The 23,629-nt window shown below is 40.9% G+C and overlaps 2 protein-coding genes across 4 annotated transcripts in view; both read left to right on the top strand.

Moving 5' to 3' along the window:
• Window positions 1–456: 456 nt before the first annotated feature.
• Window positions 457–19,608, top strand: UEVLD (UEV and lactate/malate dehyrogenase domains). 3 transcript variants are annotated; one of them, XM_077818301.1, is made up of 12 exons: window positions 457–557; window positions 1,999–2,083; window positions 2,933–2,998; window positions 4,743–4,906; window positions 6,374–6,509; window positions 7,925–8,049; window positions 8,729–8,834; window positions 10,111–10,281; window positions 11,289–11,462; window positions 13,816–13,903; window positions 14,621–14,744; window positions 16,571–19,608. In XM_077818301.1, exons 1-12 carry the CDS (start codon window positions 516–518, stop codon window positions 16,736–16,738), a joined length of 1,449 nt encoding a protein of 482 aa, XP_077674427.1. In that variant the 5' UTR covers window positions 457–515; the 3' UTR covers window positions 16,739–19,608. The 3 variants fall into 3 exon arrangements, with proteins under 3 accessions (XP_077674427.1, XP_077674428.1, XP_077674429.1); XM_077818302.1 differs by lacking the exon at window positions 457–557 and adding an exon at window positions 1,243–1,649; XM_077818303.1 differs by lacking the exons at window positions 457–557; window positions 1,999–2,083; window positions 2,933–2,998; window positions 4,743–4,906 and adding an exon at window positions 4,913–5,848.
• An 846-nt stretch (window positions 19,609–20,454) lies between these two features.
• The window catches only part of TSG101 (tumor susceptibility 101), a 49,092-nt gene continuing 45,917 nt past the window's right edge, over window positions 20,455–23,629 (top strand). Inside the window, exon 1 of the mRNA XM_077818305.1 lies at window positions 20,455–20,612. Within this exon, the coding sequence (XP_077674431.1) occupies window positions 20,571–20,612 (42 nt within the window). The 5' untranslated portion in view covers window positions 20,455–20,570. The remainder of the gene's footprint in view (window positions 20,613–23,629) is intronic.

The following is a 23,629-nucleotide window of genomic DNA, read 5'->3' on the forward strand; positions in this document are numbered from 1 at the left end:
GGCTGCAGGCTGACACCAGCCGTCAGGTGGAGGACTATTAGGCTGGCTTCAGGGGGCCAGGTACCGTTCTCGTGGTACGGTTAAGCTGCGTGTCCAGGAGCCTAGCGTGGCCAGAGTTCAACCCGCTGAGCAGCAGCGAGGGAACCCGGAGAGCTGGCAGTGCCCGGCCCTTAGCATGCGGCCTGGGCAGCACGGGTCCAGCCCGAGCATGGCAGAGTCCAGCAGGCGGGGTGGCCTGGCACGGGGGGGGCTGGGCCCAGCCCGCAGGGCAGGGTTCGGGTGGGCCTGGCTCCGCCTGCGTAGCAAGGGCCGCGGTAGCGTGGCAGGGGCAGGGGCGGGACCGCTGGCCCGGAAACAGCTGGTCGCTCCCGCCCGGGGACATGAGGTGAGCAGCCAGCGCCGCGACGCGCGCGCGCCTCCCTGGGCTGGGAGAAAGGGGGGCGTTGGTTCCTGGCGGTTGCTGTCCAGGCCGCGCGCAGGCGCCGCAGGAAGCGCGGGGAGGTGCCCCCGCCGCGATGGAGTTCTCCGAGGAGACGTTGAGGACGCAGCTGGTTAAGGTGCGCGCGCGCGCCGGGCTCCCGCCTCCCCTCAGGGCGGCGGCAGGGTCTGGGACCCGGCAGCCACGCGCTGCCCCCGCAGTGCCCGGCCTGGCCCCTCGTCGGGCTGGGTGGGGGCGCGTGGCACCCTGCCCCGCGTGTGGGAGGCGAAGGGGTAAAGGCCTGGGAGGGAGCGAGTATCAGTGGGCAGGGAACCCCGGCTCACCCCCCCGCCGAGTGCACGCGCACCGCCAGCTCCCCTCCTCCCCCCCCCCCCCCAGTGCATCCACCTCCCAGTCCCCCTAGTGCAGGGGTTCTCAGACTGGGGGTCGGGACTCCTTAGGGGGTCGTGAGGTTATTAAATGGGCGGCGCGAGCTGTCATCCTCCACCCCAAACCCTGCTTTGCCTCCAGCATTTGTAATGGTGTTAAATACATAAAAATGTGTTTTTAATTTACAAGGCGGGGATCACACTCAGAGGCTTGCTATGTGAAAGGGGTCACCAGTACAAAAGTTTAAGAACCACTGAGCTAGTGCCACTGCACCCCTGCTCACCCCTACATAAGTGCACCCTCCACCCAGCTCCCCCGTCCATGTGTGACCCCCCCACTCAGATGCCCAAGTGTACTATTTTCTGCTTATTTTCCCAGTGTAGCTGCTAGTTCATTGAACCAAAATGGGGCTGCTGTTGTATGATGCTTGTCGCTTAGGTGCCTGTGTTGGGGTGTCAGTTCAAATTTCCCATGATCTGGAGCACCATATCTAAATCCTGGAAGCTGAACAATCCCAGATCCGCAAAATTGTTGGGGAGGATAAAGAATCTATAAGGCAACCTATGGAGAGGGAATGATCCAAAGGAAGTAGCTGAAGTCTGGTTTTGCAAAGGCATTAGCCCTCACCGATAATTATATTCATACCACATTTCAAATTTCAGCAGTTCCTGCTGTAAGTCTACCTTAAAATGTGGCTAGCTTTTTTTTTTTTTTTTTAAGAAATGTTTGGGTTTTTCCTCTACTCTCACCCAACACAACCACTATATGGATTTTGCTCCACCTCTCCAAAATTAATTCACTTATGGACAGAGACTAAGCACATAAAATTTCAATCCAAAAGGTGAATTTTTCAGATACTTTAATATGTTTGTGAGAAAATGGTTATGAAAACCCTTTAAAATGTGAAAGGCATTATAGAGTTTGCTGTTAGCAAATAACGTAATTATTTGGCTTCACCTTTTTCAAATATATTGTATAAATATATAATTGCAGATGTTAATATGCTCATAAGATTATGCTTGCCATGGAGCAATCTGTTTAAGAATTAATTTAATGGCAAAATTGTTAGTTATAGGTAATTATTAGCTGCCTCCTTCTGCCTTCTCTTCTCTTATTCTTCCCCACCTATCTTGTGCAACCAAAGAAGTAGTCCTTTCAAGTTGAAACATTCTTTTTTGTTTCGTGTACAGTATAAATTCCGGGACCTGACCATAGAAGAACTGAAAAATGTTGTTAAGATCTACCCAAACTTCAGATTCTCCGTGGACACATACAGTAAGAATCTGATCTAGTTACTTTGATTGTTTGTTTTTTTCAACAGTTAATGATTGTTTGGAACTCTGACTTTTCATAGGTTCTCTATCTACAATGAAATATATCTAAATTACTGTCATTTTCAGTTTGTCTTCCTCACCTGATATCATGTGACTTTTTTTTTCAGGAGTTCATTTCCTACAGTATTTGTTGTAAGTTACCTTCAACAAACTAATCAGTATATTTTTTTAAAAAATGAATAAATTGTAACACATCAGTGATTATACAAATTGGTAATTTCATGGATTCCATCTTATTGTTCCAGTTCACTTAAGCAAATTTAAACATAATTTGATGGATTTACATTGTTAAAAGTAAATTCCTGAATCCCCCCACCCCCAGCAAGAAGAAAAGTCCTATTGACACGAGCCTTACAGAGAAGGAAGAAGAGCAGAGGCCCCTTTTTGGAGGGATATGCAAGCTGATAAAGCACTGTAACTTGAGACCACAATGGAGAAGGTCAACAAGATGCACATAAAGTTTCCTTAGTTGTGCAACTGTCATTAAGCTTCCAATAAAGAGTGATACCAAAGGAATAAATAAAGTAACATTTCTATTTTAAAAAAAGAAAGGGAGGGGGGGAAGGTCACCTGTGTGTGTTTAATTACTAGATGTAGTATCTAAGTACAAGGAATTAATCTTTGCAGTCACATTTCACTGGTAAATGTTCATTTTCAGCATACATCTGAGAGTTGAAATCAGTAGTTATTTAAAAGTGGAATGAAGCAGTATGGGTAATACTTAGAATTTTGTATTTTAAAAAAAAATCCTCTAACCACTAAAAAAGAAAAATCTTGTTCTCAATTTCAGCTTTCAAAGACGGATCCCTTAAAGACCTCTTGAATTTCAGTGGCACTATTCCAGTGAAATATCAGGGTAAGGCTAACAACTGATAGACTGTATTTTCTATACCAAAGCCAAATACAGTGGTAAGACATTGTGTACGTTTAACAGTATATCTTCCTGATTAGTCATATAGAGTCTTGGAAAAGGCTTCTAATTTAGTACTGCCAAGAAGGCAGAGATATCATTGTTTCCTTTTCTAAGATGGGTGACCTGGAGAGTCTCTGTGCCACACAAGAGTTGGATTAAGATCTCTTTCTAGATAACTTGGACTGGGCTTGAAAAATCCACTTGCTTTGGTCATCAGTGTCTGGGGTCAAAGCTATAATTTTTGTTTTGTTTTGTTTTTAAAGATAATTTCCATATATGAACATAGTGTAAAATGATCCAGTGCTATCTTCCTAAATCTGCAGATAGACAGCTCCAGTGCCTCTGCTGCTGTTCATAGCTGGTCAAGCTGCAGCAATCGCTAATCACCAAAGCAGGGGTAGTCAATTGGCAGACCCTGGGCCAAAAATAGACCACCAGACTCTTTTGAACAGACCCCAAAATCTTTCTATTTACTTATTATCATCATCATTATATTTTTTTAATTTTCTCTGGAGTCTGGGCTATACTTTGACCAAGAAATTTGGACCTTGACAAAAAATAGACTACCTCTGGTTCAGAGTCTTGGGGGAAGGAAGAAGCTATGAGGAAAAGCAGTGGCTGGCACTAAAGCCATTGTCTGGGTTGGAGGGAACAACTTGCACAAAGGCTGAGAAAAGAATAGCTTAGCAGAGATCTCTCCTCACTCTTGCAGTAGCCAGGAGGCCGAGAGGGAAGAAAATGGAAAGTAAGAGTGCTCTTCTCCTTATGATCAGCCAAAGGATTGGAGTGTGAGCTCACTTCTAAAAATACTTTAAGTAAAGCTGATTGACAGTTAAATTCTGTACACCAATGTTTTTTCATTTAAATTTCTGGGGTTAAATTGCGCAGATTGGCTTTAGTAGTGGGGATGGCCTCGTGGCCACCTTCAAACAGGATTACATTAATGTGAACCAGGAACCTTTTAGTTTGTGCCTGGAACATCTACATAGAGGAGTTACAACCTTTGTAGTCAAACTGCGGGGCAGTGTAGATGCGCTAAAAGTTGACATACTCCCAGTTTCGTACCTTAGCTTGTCACACACTAACCATGTAGACAAGCGCTCAGTTTACCTAAATCAACAGTAGCCACTTCTATTCCAAAATAAGAGTGCCCTCAAATACACTTGCCCTGAAATAACTAACTACATATTAGAAAACTGATTTAGTTAACTAGGTGAAAGACTGTGTAGATAAGCCCTTAGTCCTCAGGCTGGTGGGTGTTGGGTAAAGTCTTCATGCCCTGTGCTTGGATATGCAGTGTCCTCAGATAATTAGGACTCTTCCTTGAACTTGCAGTCTTTGAAGTCCAAATATAAAGCACTTAATAGAGTCTCCTCTTCATTAGCTCTCTGTTTCCAAGGTTATATAAACCCTATAAAAGTAAATAGATTGCTCTAAGAAGTTCCTTTGTTCTGAAAGTCAGACTTATTTGCTGGTAGAGTTCTGTAAATTTGACAATTTATATTTGACAGGATTTCAATCAATGATACTTAATATACCAGGTTTGGTAGGGATAGTATAAATCAGTAGCATAAATAATCAAAGCAAATAAAGTGCTATATTTTAAGGAAAACCGAACACACAATCATGATTTCAGTATACCTTCGAAATGCGGAGGTCATAACTCTTTTTGTTTTGTGTCTAACAGGTAATTCCTATAACATACCAATTTGTTTGTGGATTTTGGATTCTCATCCTTTTGCTCCTCCCATTTGCTTGCTGAAACCAACTATAAACATGGAAATCTCTGTGGGAAAACACGTAGATGCACGTGGCAGGATATACTTGCCCTATTTGCAAAACTGGAGCCACGTAAGGAAAAACAAATTCCAAGAAGAATGCGTTATATTACATATAAATTAACACTCATTTTTTTCTCTTCTCCTACATTTGTTAATCTGAAAATGTACAGTCAATGACTATGCAAACAGAAGCAGAAGATTGTTTCCCTTTAAGCAGTAGCCTTCAGTAGCAGTAGAAAAATTTCCTAATTTTAAATTGAGGAAAAAAGGGGATTAAACTTGTTTCTGTTAGAGGGAAGGATAAACCAAATAGAGATGTTTGACACATTTTCTTTTAGTGTTGTGAACAATGTCCAGTAACTGGGTAAGCTGAGCTTATATTTAGCAAGTGCAGTTTTTCAGTAAAATTATAGTAACTGATATAATAGCCTTATGTCTGGTATAGATATTATTGCAAAATCGAGATTGTTTTTCTGGGGATGACTCGTATAGAAGGTCCAAAAGCAACTTTAGTTGCCAAGTGGATTTCTTTTATGAAATGCAGTACATAGGTTACTTTAAACGTGTGGCTGTCAAGCCATAAAAAATAATTTAATGAAATCTGTTTTGTTTTTTCAGCTAGCTTTTTAAGATAAATAAAAACAAAGCTGTTGAGGTTTTTGGAGGGGGAAGAGTGGAGGTGAGGGGTGTCATTTTCCTACTTAATGAGGAAATTTCTTTGTGAATATGTACCTGGTAATTACTGATTCATGTCCAGTCCTTACTTAGCTAAAAGGGCCATTGACCTCAATGAGAGCTTTGTCCAAATAAAGACCGCAAGATCGGGCTCTGATGCAGCTGGCCTGAAACTTCTCTAATGAGTTTTGTTTTTCTTCTTGCTGCAAAGTAGGCTATGTTTTTTCTACAGGCTTCTGCTGGTATGGGTGTGAAGATCTATGATTTGTGACCGACAGAGCTGTGCCAGCAGAAGTCCCTACTGTAGGCACAATTACACAGACAAAACTCTTTAATGGTATAGCTTGTTTTGCTTGTGGGGGGTTAGTTTTACTATTCTGGTCCAGAGGCTTTGCTGGTTTACTGTGTCCACACTGGGAGTGCTTTGGCAGTAAGGTTATGCCTATACCGGTAAAGTGCTCCGTGTAGATATAGCCTTAGCCTGTATTTAGTAATATATGCTACTTTATCAGAGGCTTTCTTATGTCCAATAATGCTTCAAACAACCAATTGAGTTGGTGTTTGGTATCTTTAATTCAGTCTCTATATTCTCCACTTTTCTAATCCATACTCCCATAGTCACACATTTATATTTGTATTAATAAGGTATTAAAAATAAAATAGAAATATACTCATGGGCAGTGCTACTTTTCCTCTATCTTAAAAGTTGGTTTGGGTGTGAAAGATTGATATTTATAGTTTGGCTAAATTTATACAGTGACTCTTGATACATTGTGATAAATTACTGCAATTTATGGGCATGCTGTTTTATCATGATAGCTAGTAAAGATTGTAAGTCTTCTCCTATATGTATGTGTTCCAGCCAAAGTCAATTATCATTGGATTAATCAAAGAAATGATTGAAAAGTTTGAGGAAGAGCTACCTCTGTATTCAGTATCATCTTCCGATGAAGCCAGGCAGTTAGAACTGCTATCCTATATTGCAAAGATAACTACAGGTGTGTAATTTGTCAGCAGATCTGAATCAATATCAATTTTATCTATGCTTTTAGTTATTTTTATTTTATCTTTTCAAGGTGGACAATAAATATTACTTAAACTTGTAGTAGTTACATTTTCCTAAAGCTCATTATTTTTCCTTTACCTTAAATTACTTTCTGACGGCATAGCTGATTTACATGTTCTCTTATGGATAATGCACTTTAAAACCGTCTTTCAATATTTTAAAAACACTTTCTGCAGTAGTATACATTGGTGCATGTAGTAGCATTAAAGGGATTACTATTATTTGTATTGTGGTAATGCCTACAGTTGCCAACCAAGATTGTACTAGAGCAGGGGTGGCCAACCTGAGCCTGAGAAGGAGCCAGAATTTACCACTGTACGTTGCCAAAGAGCCACAGTAATACGTCAGCAGCCCCCCAACCAGCTCTCCACCCAGCGCCTCCCACCCACCGGCTGCCGATCAATGCCTCTCCCTCCTTTCCCACACCTGCTGATCATCTGTGTGCTCGGGGGTGGGGGGGAGGAGCGAGGGCATGGCAGGCTTAGGGGAGGGGGCGGGAAGGGGTGGAGTGGGAGCAGGGCTTGTGGCAGAGCCAAGGGTTGAGCAGTGAGCACCCCCTGGCACATTGGAAAGTTGGCACTTGTAGCTCCAGCCCCGGAGTCAGTGCCTACACAAAGAGCCGCAGGTTGTCCACCCCTGTACTAGAGGGGTTACCTATATGGAGCAGCAGTGCGGTGTGATTTCTAAAGCACACTAAAGTGTTGCACATTAATTGGTTCATATAGACCCCTGCTGGTGCTCACTAAATACTGCTTAGTGAGCTTTAATGTTAGTACTGTTTCAAACAGTGCAAACATAGCACTAGGGAATCCTAGTACACACCACCAGAGGTCTACATGGACCAATTAATGTGCAACACTTTAGTGTGCTTTAGAAATCACCCCCCACTGTAGTCCACATTACTGCTCCATGAATTCAAGGCCAGACACTGTACAAAGTAGTTCAGAGTTTTTGTCCCAAATATCTTAATCTAAACAAACAAGATGGACAAAGAGTAGCAGGGGAAATGGAAGTGTACAGAAATTAAATGAGTTGCCCAGGGTCACACTGCATTTCAGTGGCAGAGCTGGGGGAGCGTGGTTAATAGAAAAGGCGTCTATTTGAATTTTTTTCCTTGCTGATGAAAAACTTAATTTAAATGTAAATTGTAAGAATATAATTCTGTGGAAAAAATGTCTTACTCAATGGAAGCCTTGAAAATTAGTTTCCATAGTGTGACCAGCGTACTGGAGAAAACAAAGTAATTTGATTGGTCGGACCCAGGCATTATCTTTCACATTCAGTACATGTGTTTACACTGTCTTATAAAACCACCAGCTGTGATTGATTGGTTTTTTTAAATTTTAGGTGAAACTGACATGAATTCAAAGACTAGGGTGGGTGGACAGAAAAAAGATGGAGGCTTTAACAAAGTTACTGTGATTGGAGCAGGAGATCTTGGCATTGCTTGTGTACTAGCAATTGCAGCAAAGGTACTTACTCATTTTTAATAGAATAGCTATTAATATTGTCTAGTGCTGTTCCTATAATGATCTCCAACCTAGTTCTTAGTGTATTTAAAATACAAAAACAATGACTTCATTTTAAGTACTTTTAATAATTTGTGATGTTGCTTCTTTAGTTTACCTTTTTCCTATTTAAATATATTAAACTAAAAAGATAACATGTACACATTTCAAATTCAATCATCCTTTATGGGGTCCGACAGTCAGCTGTTTGTTATAAAACATCTTAATGTTGAGCACAGATTCTTCAAACTACATAAATTTGTAGTTAAGGGATATTGTCAAGGTTGTGCCCTAGATATTGTGGAGTTCTCACAGTGTATGGTATTTCTGTATGTGCTCAGTATTTGAGCACAAGAGTCACAGTTTTGGCCTTAACTTTGAGTGTCTAAGTGTAACCCTCCTAAGGTGAGTTTTGTGTATGTGGTTTAATATACTATTTGGTAATGGAACTACCAACACAGATGGCCAGTTTTCCATTTAACATTACACAATCATTGGTGATTTGGGTGTGGGCTGTTTTGGGGGGGGTTTGTGATACAATTAAAATTCTTTTTAAAGTGAGATCAAATCTCAGAAGCATCTTTTTATCAGAATAAACTGCATTTTATTCTGTTGCAGAGCTGAAATATATTTATTTGTACAGGGTGCTGCAGACCAGGTGGTTCTCTTAGACCTCTCAGAAGGAGCAGCAAAAGGAGGAACAATGGACCTGGATATCTTTGCTCTGCCAAATGTAGAGATCAGCAAAGGTACTCATTTTTTATATTGTAGTGGAACATATTACTGTATGTTCTGTATTTTTATTTTGCTGTATACTTATATTTTTATTTACTTTATGGGAACTAGATCACCCTAGGGAGTGATAGAATCTTTCATCTCTGGTCATTAATGTAAATTCATTCTGGGTCTTCAAACACCCATTATCTTCTGATAGTTTCTCACCTCCTGAAGTGGTGTGTGCAGATTAAGACTGTGAAATGCTGGTGGCATGGTCCAGGGAAGCTGGTACTGCTCTTGTCCAATACTCTAATCTTTTCTGTTTTTAGAGGCTTAGATCTCTTGTGCTATCAATCAGGCACCTTCTAGCTGCATTCAGTTCATTTACTAGATATATTTTGTAAGATACGTTGGTTCTTTTTTAGTCCATGTTCCACCTCATGCCAAACCACCAGAACAGACTCTTTGATACAGTGTCAGCATCCTTGACTCTGAGATAGAAGGACAAAAAGAACAGAAGCCCCTATGTGAAAGAAAGAAATGAGGATAAAGATCTTCACCAAGAATCCAGGATTATCAGGATGCAGTGTTCAGATTCTATAGCGATGGCCCCAGTATAAATACCTAGCTAGATGGGGGTTGGAAAAAGGAGAGAACTTCTTTTTTAGAGATCCAAATAATGATGTCAGGAGAAGGATGCTAGTTTTTACTTCTTAGTTTCTCAGCAAGGTATAAAGAAATAAATATCAAAAAGCTAATGTAATATATGCTACCAATGCCCAGTTGTTAGAGTAGGAGCCTGGGAGTCCAGATTCCTGGGTTGTCTTCCAAGCTGTGCATCAAGCTCTGTATGATCATGGGCAAATTGAAGCCTCAGGTTTCCATCTATAAATTGGAATAATGTCAACCTTGCATGGTTCTATGAGGCGTATCTAGTTGTAAAATACTTTGAGATCCTTGGATTAAAGGTACTGTAGAAGGGGGCAAAGTACACTCATATTATAGGCAAAGCAATTCCAAAACAAAGCTCTGTATACACTTCCAACACAATAGATCAGGGATGGTAATACATAAAAATATCCTTATATATCTTTCTAGTTCAATTCTACTGTAGGAAAAAAGCTGTTAACTTAAAGGCTCTTGCGGAAAGGCAAACAAAATAGTTTTGTGTTGAACTGAACCTATATGTACTGGTTTTAGTATGGGTCATTTAAAACATTTTTGCGCCAAGTCTATCTTGACATATATAATTTGATAAAATGAGACTTTAAAAAAAAAAAACCCTCAATTTTTTTTTATGTTTATCAGATTTTTCTGCTTCTGCTAATTCAAAAGTGGTAGTGCTCACCGTTAATTCTCTGGGTAATGCTCAGTCGTATCTTGGTGTCATACAGAGCAATGTGGATCTATTCAGAGGAATTGTCCCAGCAGTAGCACGTTATAGTCACAATAGTGTGCTGCTTGTCGCATCTCATCCAGGTTTGTTGGTATTTTACATGTATCTGGTTTTTTGTTCTAATCTATTTAAAGAATATCCTTTTGCCTGATATACTCTACTGAGCAGGGAGCCAGCACTGCTAAATTCTAATCCCAGTTCTGAGATGGACTCCCTCTTCAGACTTGGGCAAACCACTATATCCGTGTGTTTCTCTATATGGAGAGGCTGTTGGTAAGATGTTGTCTTAAGCATAGTTGAGATAAAGGGGGGGAAATGAGATTATTTTGTATATCAAAAGTCTTCTTGCATATGTTTTGTTTTTGTCTATTGTTTAAACCTCATTTTATCTAGAGTCTTATGATATGTCTATCTACTGTAGTCTTATGGTATGTCCATCTACTGTAGCACCTTGCAAATGTGTTAGTGACAAGATCTCTCTCTCTCTTCCCCTATGCTGTAAGGATATATAAACACAATATGATCAAAACTTCTGTTTGATAGGTAACATAAGGGCCTTATGTTAAATACTTAGCCCCTTGTTTGTTTGGAAACACATTCATGATCATAAAACTATCATGATTCCATGATCTTGTGTCAGAACTCTAAGTAAGTTGGGAAGGAAGAAGTAGACATGAACCTATCCATCCACACACACTTAAAACATGTTACTATAACATATTAGAGAAATTGGAAAGATGACCTTTTGCTCCATTCAAAACAGGGAACAAGGAGGAGACATTTGCGAAATGGAAAGAGAACTAAACTTTAAGGTGGGGGCTAAGTTTTTTGGGGTGGTGGTGGTGACAGAAATTATTTGAGTTTCTGATATCTTTTCTTAATATTTTATTTGAGCTATGACATGATTATTTGCAAAGCCTGACTCATTGTTTTAGAAATGAGTAAGCTGCTGATAGTGTCCTGTATGCTTATACTTTGAGTTATAAAATGTTCCTGCTTTTGTTTCTTGAGTGTGAATTATAGTTTGCTGTTGTGTTGAATTTTGGGAGTAATTCTGTATGTTTTCAACAAACTTTTGTCCCATGTTTAGTGGAAATAATGACTTATGTATCATGGAAGCTGAGTGCATTTCCTAAAAGCAGAGTTATCGGAATTGGTTGTAATCTAGACACTGAGAGATTCCAATATATTATCACAAACTTGTTGAAAGCACAGACTGTAGGGAAAGAGGCTTGGATTATCGGCGAACGAGGGGAAGATAAAGGTAAACTGATACATGATTATGACTTTGAATTTGAACTGTTCTAGAAAGGGGGGGAAAGACACATCCTATGGAGAGTGTTAGTGTTTACAGCGGGGAGGCAAACTGCGCCTCAGGGGCCGTATCCGGCCCTCCAGCTGTTTTAATACGGCCCTCTAGCTCCCACCGGGGAGTGGGGTTCGGGGCTTGCCTTGCTCTGGCGCTCCAGCTGGGGAGTGGGGTCCGGAGCTTGCCCCACTACACGTGGCTCCCAGAAGCAGTGGCATGTCCCCTCTCCGGCTCCTACGTGTAGGGGCAGCCAAGGGGCTCCGCACGCTGCCCCCACAGCTCTCATTATCCGGCAGCCCCAGCCAATGGGAGCTGCAGGGGCAGCACCTACGGACAGGGCAGCATGCAGAGCTTCCTTCTGGGAGCTGCTTAAAGTAAGCGCCGCCGAGAGCCTGCATCCCTGACTCTCCCTTGCACCCCAAATCCCTGCCCCAGCCCTGATCCTCCCTCCCACCCTCGGTCCCAGCGCAGAGCACCCTCCTGCATCCCCAGCCCCTCATCCCCACCCCAGAGCCCAAACCGCCAGCCAGAGCCGCCCCACCCTCCTGCCCCCAACTCCCAATTTTGTGAGTTTTCATGGCCCACCATACAATTTCCATACCCAGATGTGGCCCTCGGGCCAAAAAGTTTGCCCACCCCTGGTTTACAGGGTGTCCCCCAAGATTCTAGAGCAGGATGGGAGCAAACAAAGATGTTCTCTGTGTGTCCCCAAATGGGGAGAAGTGTACAGAAGTACAGCCTTGATTGTTTATTTGGTATAACACTAAATTACATTAAAGATATTGAAGAGGAAGGACTCTTTTTCAGGGAAGGGAATGCATGGGGGTAAAAGTATGTGGAGGGCTGTCGGTACTTGAGAGAATACCATGTTTTCAGAGGTGCTGATCCCTGACTCATATGGATGTTCACAGTAGCTGTGGTTGCTCAATACCTTTGCAAACTGGCTGTAGTTGATTTCCCAAGTGCACAGCAGCGACAAGAATGGAACCCAGGAGTTTTGGGTCTAGAGCAGGAGTGGGCAAAGTTTTTGGGCCGAGGGCCACATCTGGGTGGGGAAATTGTACCATATGAGACTAACAAATTTATTTGAGCATAAGCTTTCGTGGGCTACAGCCCACTTCATCGAACATATAGTAAGAAGATATATATAGAGAGAGAGATACACACACATACAGAGAAAGTGAAAAGGTGGAGTAAGAGGCTAATTAAGATGAGCTATTATCAGCAGGAGAAAAAAACTTTTGTAGTGATAATCAAGATGGCCCATTTAGACAGTTGACAAGAAGGTGTGAGGATATTTAACATGGGGAAATAGATTCAATATGTGTAATGACCCAGCCACTCCCAGTCTCTATTCATACCCAAGTTAATGGTATCTAGTTTGCATATTAATTCAAGCTCAGCAGTTTATCGTAGGAGTCTGTTTTTGAAGCTTTTCTGTTGCAAAATTGCCGCCTTTAAATCTGTTAGTGAGTGGCCAGAGAGGTTGAAGTGTTCTCCTACTGGTTTTTGAATGTTATGATTCCTGATGTCAGATTTGTATCCATTTATTCCATTGTGTAAAGACTGTCCAGTTTGGCCAATGTACATGGCACAGGGGCATTGCTGGCACATGATGGCATATATCACATTGGTAGATGTGCAGGTGAACAAGCCCCTTTCACGTTCTCTGTGTGTGTGTATATATATATATATATATATTTTCTTACTATATCATAGAATCATAGAATATCAGAGTTGGAAGGGACCTCAGCAGGTCATCTAGTCCAACCCCCTGCTCCAAGCAGGACCAATCCCCAATTTTTGCCCCAGATCCCTAAACGGCCCCCTCAAGGATTGAACTCACAACCCTGGGTTTAGCAGGCCAATGCTCAAACCACTGAGCTATCCTGTTCCATTCTATGCATCCGATGAAGTGAGCTGTAGCCAACGAAAGCTTATGCTCTAATAAATGTGTTAGTCTCTAAGGTGCCACAAGTACTCCTGTTCTTTTTGTGGATACAGACTAACACAGCTGCTACTCTGAAACCTGTCTTTTACCATATGTGTCTTAACATTGACAATAGAAGCCACATTCTACATAGTGTACTTACTAATGCATAACAACATATTCTGTTAAACTCTTATGTGAAGCCTTTTTTTGAACAAGTTTCTCCAGGCCAGTTCTGCCATGGAATTTAGAACCTCAGAAAGACGCCAAACTGCCCTCAGGGCCTGTACCAGTATACACTTCAGAAAATCCAGTTTAAAACTTTATCATTCCAATATTTTATAACATTGACGAAAGTTTGTTTTTAATTTGATTTAGTGCCTGCATGGAGTGGTTCTAATTTAATAACATGTCATCAAACTGAAGGAGTAGTGAATGATAACTCTCAGGAGCAGTTGGCAAACAGGTAACAACACTGTTACAACAGTAAACTTAAATTCACACCAACCTGTTACCAGAATAGTAGAGGTGTTTTTTTCCCAATCCGCAGAGTTCAGAATCTCTGAATAATATGACTTTCCTTTACTACTATGAGCAAGTCTGCTTTGAAACTTTCAGGTCATTGGTATACCTTGAGTATATAGGAAAAGACTATTTATTTTTTTTTAGTTCTGAATTTTGTTTTTCCAGTAGCTAAATATAGTTAAGTGGTAATGTTAATAGAATAAGCGTGTGCTCCTCTAAACTGTTTGCAACACTTACACTAAAATGCGTTGCATCAGCATTTATTTGATGCAGTAAACTAGGCTGTTCATAATCCTAATACATGATACTTATTTAGTACGTTCCCTCTGAGGTTCTTAAAACACTTCTTAATCAAGAATACACTGCAGTGAACAGAGTATATATTTAACATTGCTTTTCATAGAAATTAGGAAAATGTCTGCCATGATAATTTTTATTAAGTTAGGAAAATTTTACCATTTGCATGGAGAAATTAAAAAATTGTGATCTTTGTAGAATTGGGAAATAAAGCATTGCTTTAGAATGCAATTTTTAGAGAAGTAGACAGCGGTCTTCATATGCTATGCAATACTTTTTGTGTGTTTATGGAATACTGTATGTCAAACAAAACATGGTAACTGAAGAAATTTCTAAAACCACATTTTTCTCTGTTATGTAGAGCCATGGAAGTTCTTAAAGGAAAAGGTCAAAAGTCCTGGTCTGTTGGGCTGTCAATAGCTGATCTGATTGAAAGTATACTGAAAAATAAAAGAAAGATTCATTCCATATCAACTCTGGCAAAGGTAAATATGGTATTAATTTCATATATTTTTCTATTGTGCCTTTAATCCTATTACTCACTTTAATTGTAGCCATATATAGACCTTAGGGTATGTCTACACTACGAAATTAGGTTGAATTTATAGAAGTCAGTTTTTTAGAAATCGGTTTTATATATTCGAGTGTGTGTGTCCCCACAGAAAATGCTCTAAGTGCATTAAGTGCATTAACTCAGCGGAGTGCTTCCACAGTACCGAGGCAAGCGTCGACTTCCAGAGTGTTGCACTGTGGGTAGCTATCCCACAGTTCCCGCAGTCTCCGCTGCCCATTGGAATTCTGGGTTGAGATCCCAATGCCTGATGAGGCTAAAACATTGTCGCAGGTGGTTCTGGGTACATATCGTCAGGCCCCCATTCCCTCCCTCCCTCCATGAAAGCAAGGGCAGACAATCGTTTCGCACCTTTTTTCCTGAGTTACCTATGCAGACGCCATACCACGGCAAGCATGGAGCCCGCTCAGCTCACTGTCACCGTATGTCTCCTGGGTGCTGGCAGACGCGCTACTGCATTGCTACACAGCAGCAGCAACCCATTGCCTTGTGGCAGCAGACGGTGCAATAGGACTGGTAGCTGTCATTGTCATGTCCGAGGTGCCTGTGTGAGGTCGATCAGGAGCGCCTGGGCAGACCTGGGCGCAGGGACCAAATTTGGAGTGACTTGATCAAGTCATTCTCTTTAATCCTGCAGTCAGTCCTATTGAACCATCTTATGGTGAGCAGGCAGGTGATATGGATTGCTAGCATAGACCAGGGCTTAGTCTTGACCAGCCATTCTACAGACACGCTATTTTAGTTACTTTATTCCTACAACAGGCACCCAGCTTTTAGGATCCATCTGAAAATGAGCAAAAATCAATTACTGCAATTACTATGGTGGCCTTTCAAATTATAGGAGTTGAGAGATGCAACATGTGCAGTGCTGGTGTCCAGCTCATCATCGATCAAGGCTATTAACACAGTTAGTTTTGGCAAAAGAACAGGCAGATGTGTCATGGTTCAAAGTGCTTAATGTTGAATGCAAATCTCCCCAAAGGCCAAACATCTTCAACTCCATTTACAAGAATCCGATGCAGATTTTCTCACTTCTATATTTGTCAAATCAGGAGGCAACCTTTTCTAGTTTCTCATTTTCTAATTAGGGAAGAGAGGATATGCTTATATTTGACAAAAACAGAATCTCAGACTAGATTTTAATTAAATTTCATTCTAAAGGACTTAATTAAAGCAATATGTTGTTTATATTAGAACACACTGTGGAAACATTTTTCTTTAGTGACAAGGTCTGTGAACTTCCTATGTTGGTGACTGATCCATTTTGTGCTTGAGATTACAAAGACTTGTTTGTGTTTCATTATGTACATAAACTTAATTTCTTCTTCTCATCATGTGAACATTTTAGCACTTGTTATGTGAAATAGCTATTCAGGTATGGGAGTGACTAATAGTGTCTTGAGATGAACATAAATTGTACAGACACTACGCAAGATTCGAACAAAAATTTAATTTTATTTTGAACAAGACTTATAAAATTTCAACTAATTTTAGTTGCAGAATGTTGATGATCTATTACTAAGATTTTTAAAAAAAGTAGAATTTTTAATCTACTATACAGTATTATAAATAACAAACTAAGCTATGCTTGTCAGCTAAACAAAGCATGTCTTGTGATTAATTATCCTTGCTTATTTAAAATTGTTAATGTACATAATTTTGTATTTTATAGTGGGCATGGGGAATGGAGATTAATGAACTTAGAGTTGTTTTTATGTACATTCTTTTTGTCTATTTCAGGGGTGTTGCAATATAAACAGTGAAGTATTTTTAAGTATGCCATGTATTCTTGGAACCAATGGAGTGACTGAAATTATCAAACCACTGAAGGAGGATAAGTTGGTGGCAAAGAAATTGCAAAGCAGTGCAGCATCAATTCATGACCTTCAACAGCAATTGAAACTGTAAACACAATGGAATCATGCCATATCTGCTCATGAAAATGCTGGGTTTGCTAAGGGGAAAATGTTTCCCTGGTAGATATAGGTTTCTGCAAACAGAAGAATTATCATTTCCTTTCAAAACTGCCTCACTCCTTCAAACCATTAGTTAAACTATGTAACAGAGAACATCACAAAATGGAAAGCTTTTTTCTTTTTTTAAAAAAGCTGTAGCTTTTGTAGTCAAAATGAAGAGATAATCTACAACTGTGTTTTGTCAAAATTTATGTAACTTTGCCTGCATTCTTTGTTACTAAGCTATGCACTATGTAGGCCTGATTTTCACATTCACTATGTTTTCGTTGTGCCCTCTGCTGGGACAAATAGGTTGTAAAGCTGACTTAGCAGTCTATCTGCAAGTGTGTCTATTGTAGGGAGAATCCTTGGGTGGTGTAGAGCCACTACAGAAGCAGTATGTCACCTTCTTTGTAACCTTCAGTGTAGGGGGCATGACTAGAACACCATTGCACTCCAGCTTTTCAGTGCAGTAAAGGATTGACTAAAAAGATCCTCATGCTTAGCAAACACGATAAAGCACTTTATTGTTTTCATGTAATTGAACTTGACACTAGAACACTGCTAGGAAAAATGGGAAATATTTTTTTAATGATACACCTTTGAGCTTGAGCTTTTGGGCATTGTGTATGAATGCTGTTGTATGTTCATTTAATTGTCTGAGCTTTTTTCCTAGAATTTTTCTCTATTCTAATTGTTTTGTATGTTTTACAGCACTTTAGGTGCTTTTATGCTATATGTTTTAGAAATAACTTTTTTGTTTTAAACACTAGAGGTATGCCAACAAATACAGCATTGGTACAGATACTGTACACAGTGGTGAGGTGTTTGTGTGGGGGGAGGTGGGAATAAAGGACAATCTTACAGTTAAGTAATATAGAAGTAAATAAGACTTGGAGGCATAATTAATTCATGGAAATATATGATTCAAAGCCCATTGATGTCAGTGGGCTTTGGATCAGGTTCATAAGGAATAAAGTGACTGGGAAAGGCAACTGAATCTGAGTAGGGAGACACTCCTGACTGACAAGGGTGAGGGGTGTACAAAAAAAGCAGGATACTAATGTTTAAAATAAACTGGAAAAGAATGCATGTTGGTACAAGTGGTTTTATCGACTTCTTAAATAATCTTTGCTTGTTCATTATGTTACACTCCTAAAAGAAAAGTAGTATAATTCATCTTGTGAGTAGACTTTAGTATTCAATTGAATACTAATGATACCAAATACAGTAAAGGAGAAAATGTGGACCCAACTCTTAAAAGTGCTGGTATGTATTTCTTAAAATACCATTGCAGCTTTATGTTGGTAAAGACACAATATATGAATGAATTAGAGTGATGATACACTTGCTTGTGCCTTACACTTATACCTCAGAAAGGGCCCAGTCTTAAAGAGGCTTAGTACCCTCAACAACCTTTTGGGCCTGATATGTATCACTTACAAGTCCAGTTTCCATTGTGATAGATGGGGGCACGATCTAGCCCATTGACATCATTGGGAGTTGTGATCTTCTGAGTGATCTCAGGATTGAGACCAAAAATAGGAAAACTACATTTTCCTTAATGGGATCACCATTCATATTGCCCGAGCATTTTTTTAATGATTTAATCAGTGATGGTTTGTAAATAGTGATTATTATGATAGAACAATTGAGCTGGTTGTTTAAACATAATTGAGCACTAGTCTCTAGCTGGACTGGTTTTCTTTGTAACTTAATAATATGTTCATGAATGAGCAATAACTAACTTTTCCTTAAAGTGTGATACATTTAAAATTGTTCATAAAGAGGGCTACACTTAGCTAGAATAGATCATCTTTGTACCTTAATGTTGTATCTTATTTTGTTAAAAGCTGCAGTCCTCTTATAATTGTCACTTTTTAGGATAAATTGTACTTAGCACTCATAATTCAGAAATCTGATCTAATTTTTAAATATATTAAATGCCATTGTTCAGACATTTCCAATTTTTATTTAAAAAGAAGGGATTGCAGCTTTAAAAATACATTACATGGCACTTTACATTGTTGTAGGAAGGAAATTGTGTAAAGTCACTTTTAGACTAATGGCACTAAAAGGCATCTGTTGTATGACACTTATTCTTGTTCAGAAACAGTGGGGGAAAAAGTGTTTTAGATGCACAAAGAACTTGTAAGATGTGGCCTGCTATTAAGGGCCTCTAAAATGAGGATTTTAGTTGGCCAGCCATTTCCAGTATCCTAAACAGCTGGTGTGTTGCTGCAAAACTCTTAATGTGGATATCTAGGTTCAGATATACTGAATTCATGTAATTTGTATATTGCACTGTTTTCCTGCTATTCTGTTTTTAAATTATGGTCTTAGGCATTGAGGGTGTCACGAAGTATTGAGTCGTTGTAATCTATATACTGTGCTTTCATTCAATTCTGTTTTAAATCATGGTTCTCATGTCTTGTGGTTCTCAAGATCTAATGATTCTTGTTATGCCTCTAAATGAATTACTTACGCGAAGGTGGTTGTTGGAAAAATTAATCAAAACTGCAGTAGACAATAGGAGGGCTCTAATAGTGATCATGCGCTGTCCAAGGTACCATTCTGAAGGGTCTCAACTAAAGAAACACATCAGGCACCAAGATAATAGGAGATGCTCATTAACTCTAATACTATGTTATGGTAAGTATGCTCTTGTATTAAAATATTAATCATGAATCGAACAAAATGCCATTTGTAACTACCTTTGTAGTGAATGCAAGAAATGTCTTGTTGCTTACATTATGGCTGTCAACAATAAGCTTCATCCGTACGCTGTTAAGAAGTGGTAGTAATAAAGGATGCAGAACGCGATACCTATGCTGTCTATATATTAGTCTCTTCTATCTTATGGACTCATTTATGTGTAAAATTTAGTATGCACTCATGTGCTTACAGAAGGGGCCAATCTCCTGGTTCGCCCCGTGGCTTAAAGCGGGGTTAGTCAAGAGACAAACTGTAGGCCAAATCTAGTCCACCAGACACTTTTTAACAGACCCTAAAATCTTTGTAAATAGTTATCTTTTTTAAAAAATTTTTTTCTTTTCTTGTTCAAGAAATTTGGACCTTGACAAAAAATAGACTACCCTAGTCACAGTAAGGCCCAGTTTATACACTGCTGTCATGTAGTAGGGCTGTGGCCTGGGGCTGGCAATGGCTTGTGAGTACTATCTTGGGGGGCCCTCTTGTTCTCAGAGGTGCACTTGAAGAACTAGACTTGCTGGTGCCATTATTCCCCTTGCAGCCTGTGTGGTGCTGCCCCTGTGGGTGAGGCCCAGTCTGCTTCCGCCGAAGGGTAGACACACTCTTGAAGGCAAGGTCCCTGCAAGGGAAACGTTCAGAACCGGTTCAGCTAAACCACTTTAAGGTGGTTGGCGCTGCTGTGTAGACATGCTGTCCATAAGCCACTTTCTGCTTCTTCCAGGCTCAGGCGCAGCTGCCAGGGCCCTGCCACGCCCCAGGCGTCAACGTGTATTCGCCCCTGTCTCTCTCTCTCTCTCCTCTTCCCCCCCCCCCACGTCACATGACCTTTCTGAAGCTCTCAGGCGTTGGCCGAGGCCCAGTATTGCCTGAACGCCCCGCTATCACGTGACGAGGGCAAGCGCCGCCGAGTTCGGAAGTGACGTTTCGGCCGGCGGAAATGGGTCCTGCCGGAAGTGAGCCCGCAGTGAGCTTCCTGTTTATGCAGGAGGAGGAGCCGGAGGCGCGCGCTAGGCCGCTCTCTCGTCTGCGCGGCGGCGCCGGTGACGGCGGCCAGTCAGGGGGGCGAGGCTGCCATGGCGCTGTCCGAGAGCCAGCTGAAGAAGATGCTCGCCAAGGTAAGCGGCCGCTCCCGAGACGCTGCCGCCCGGGAAGCGGCCGCTCCACCCCCCTCACACACACACACACCCTGTCGGCTCCGCCACACGCCCGGCAACGGGCGGCCTGGTCTGTTCTGCTCCCCCCGCCCCGCAATATCTCGTAAATCCGCCTGCTTTTCCCGACCCGCCTCCAAGCTGGGGTCCGTCCCCTTCCTGCCCTTTCCCAAGGGGTTCCCGTCCTGGACGCCTCGCTGGGGTGGGGCCGGAGCAGCCAGGCGAGACCCGCCCCCGCTCGTGGGAGGCTATTGTGTAGGGAGCCCTGAGCCGGCGGGCGGTGCACGGACTCCTGCTGGGGGTGGGGGGGCCTCGTCTCCAGGCGGCTGCAGCGAGTCTCCCCCGCCCCGTGCGGAGAGGCAGCGCTGCGTCTTGCCTCTGCCGCCACCACTCTACGGTGGGCTAAGGGACCGCATAGGTGTCTCTGGGACAGGAGCCGGCCCTACCTAGTCTTCGCCCCTGGGGCGGGGGTGATGCAGGAGTCAGCAGAATTTAGCTGCTTTGGCTGCCTTCTTCCCTCGCCGGTAGCTGGAAAAAGCGCCCCTTTTGCTTGTGGCTCAAGGAAACCTGATCTCAGAGTTATTGCGAGAAAATAATTGTAGGTCCCCGTCGTGCTTCGCTGGCTCTGAGCACTTCAGTTTGACATCGGTCCGGAAGCTGCCCTCCTGTTAACCTGCTGAACAAGCCATCGGCTTAAACTGGTGCTGAGGAGTCAGGACTCCGTAGTTCTACTAACTTTCTTTGTGATCTTGAGCACATCGGTTTTACATTTGTGCTTCCATTTCCATGATGCATTGAAGTGTTTGATTTTGTTCCTTGGCTGAAAGATTTTATATAAATGTAAAGTATTCTAGTAACAAGTCTAGTAAGTGTGGTGGTATCACCATTTCTAAGAGGGCTTTTTAAATAGTGGTTGGGTTCAGCCAAATGGGGTTTAACTATTTTTTTACTGAAGTGCCTAGGAGCCCTACTTGTGAACCTTCATTATGCTAAGCGCTGTACAAATACAAAGAAAAAAGACAGTACTTGCCTTGTGGTTACTTATTGTGTCTCAAACTGGTTTTAAAACCACCACACTAGGGATCAGCAAGAACCACTTGTATAGCAGATGCTGCCATTACACAAAAAAAGGAACAAAATTGTACTGAGTGGGGTATTTGCATGGCAGTGTTAGCACTTTCCATATTAACATTAAAATACTCACTTATTTCTGTATTACATTGGTTACTGTTGTAGGTTTCCCCTGTACCATTGATATTTAGCAAAAAATAAAACATTTATGTTTAGAAATTGATTTTGCACTTATGATTGAACCAAAAATTAATGGGTTGTAATAGTTGTGCACATCCTTCGGCTGTACAAAATTGAGAAAATAGCGCTAATAAACTTAGCGGTTCTAAATTTTTAGAAACCAGAGACTGCCAGTAATTAACATTCAGAGTATTTTTTTAGATGTGTGAGACAACCTTTATTAATTCGCGGGTAGTAAACCTTTATTGTGGTCACTTACTAGTCATGGTCAATCAAATTGACAGATGAAAACTCAGTCTCTGAGATTGTTTTGCTCTGGCTCACGAAAGCTCATGCTCAAATAAATTGGTTAGTCTCTAAGGTGCCACAAGTACTCCTTTTCTTTTTGTTTTCCTATGTTAACTTAAAACATTTCAGTGGTCACCTGACAAACACATTAGCAGCCACACAAGGACTTGCTTGGTGCCTTCAGTAACAGTGAAGAAAATGTACTGAAGAGTCTGCAAGAAAAGCTGCTCCACCTAAATGTTGAAGCTGAGGCCCATGCTAAAATCCTACTGAGCTAATCCCTGCCACCGGCTACTGTCATCAGAAAGTTGTACTGTATTGTAATATTTAAAGGCTTTTCATATTGGGTGTACAGTATTGATTACTTCACATTTCAGAGGGGTATGGGCAGGGTTTCATCTTTGAAGTTACGCTTATGAACAATCTAAAAAATTAGATCTAATTTGACTGTATAAAAAAACAGGAAAGTAATCTGTTTTACTTTCTGAGAAAGAAATTGTGATTGGTGAGGTAGCGAGTTTCTGTTTTTCACTTTGGAGGTCCATGCAGACGATTGGAAGAATGTTAATCAGATCATATTTATATATAAAGAAATTCATCCTGATTTGCTACATATGACCTCAGTGAAAACTGCTGTTCACCTACTAGCAGATGAAAGTAGAGGCTTCTTTAATCTCTCTCCACTTCTTTGAACTTGCTTTCACAGAAAAGAAATTATACTTCTTAAATGTGTGGCTATAAGGAGACTTTTAGGTATTTCTAATGGGAAATATTCAAAAACTGTAACAGTAAATGACTTCTAATTTAAGTGAACGTAAAGAGTTCTGCAAGTATTTACTGCTGTCACTGACTTACTGTGTGAGCTTGGGCAAATCACTTAGGCTCTGTGCCTCTGTTTCCTGATCTATAAAATGGAAGTATTTACTGTTGTTTGTAAAGTGGCTTGAGATCTGTGACTGAAAAAGCATTATATGTAAGAGCTAAATATTTGCTCAGATTAATACATTTAGAAGTCCATAGCTGCTTATTTTCTCACAGGGATTTTGGAGATTCTCTCTGAACCCTTATTCAAACTGACAGTTTGTATTTTGAACCATTATTCAAAGGGCATAAAATATTAGATCAAAAACTTTGCTTATTTAATACAAATTGGAGTGAAAAGGAAAATAAAGGGCACAAACATGTTACATAATTGCAGATGTAGCTGAAAGGAGTTATTTGAAATTTGATAGTGTAGTTGAAAATAACTCAAAGTTGGAGAAAGTCCATCATTTCAGAAATAAGAAAAAATATTCCCTCAAATATCATTCTTCTGTATGCAATATTTTTCAGTCTCTCAGTATTCCATAGTTATCTGAATAATCTTAAAAATCACATGAGAGTGACTGTTGCAGCATTTGCTCTGTTTATAGCAGCATCCGTAGCCAAACTCATTTGCATGT

Source organism: Eretmochelys imbricata, chromosome 6 (assembly GCF_965152235.1).
Source record: "Eretmochelys imbricata isolate rEreImb1 chromosome 6, rEreImb1.hap1, whole genome shotgun sequence".
NCBI classification, from domain to species: Eukaryota; Metazoa; Chordata; order Testudines; family Cheloniidae; genus Eretmochelys; species Eretmochelys imbricata.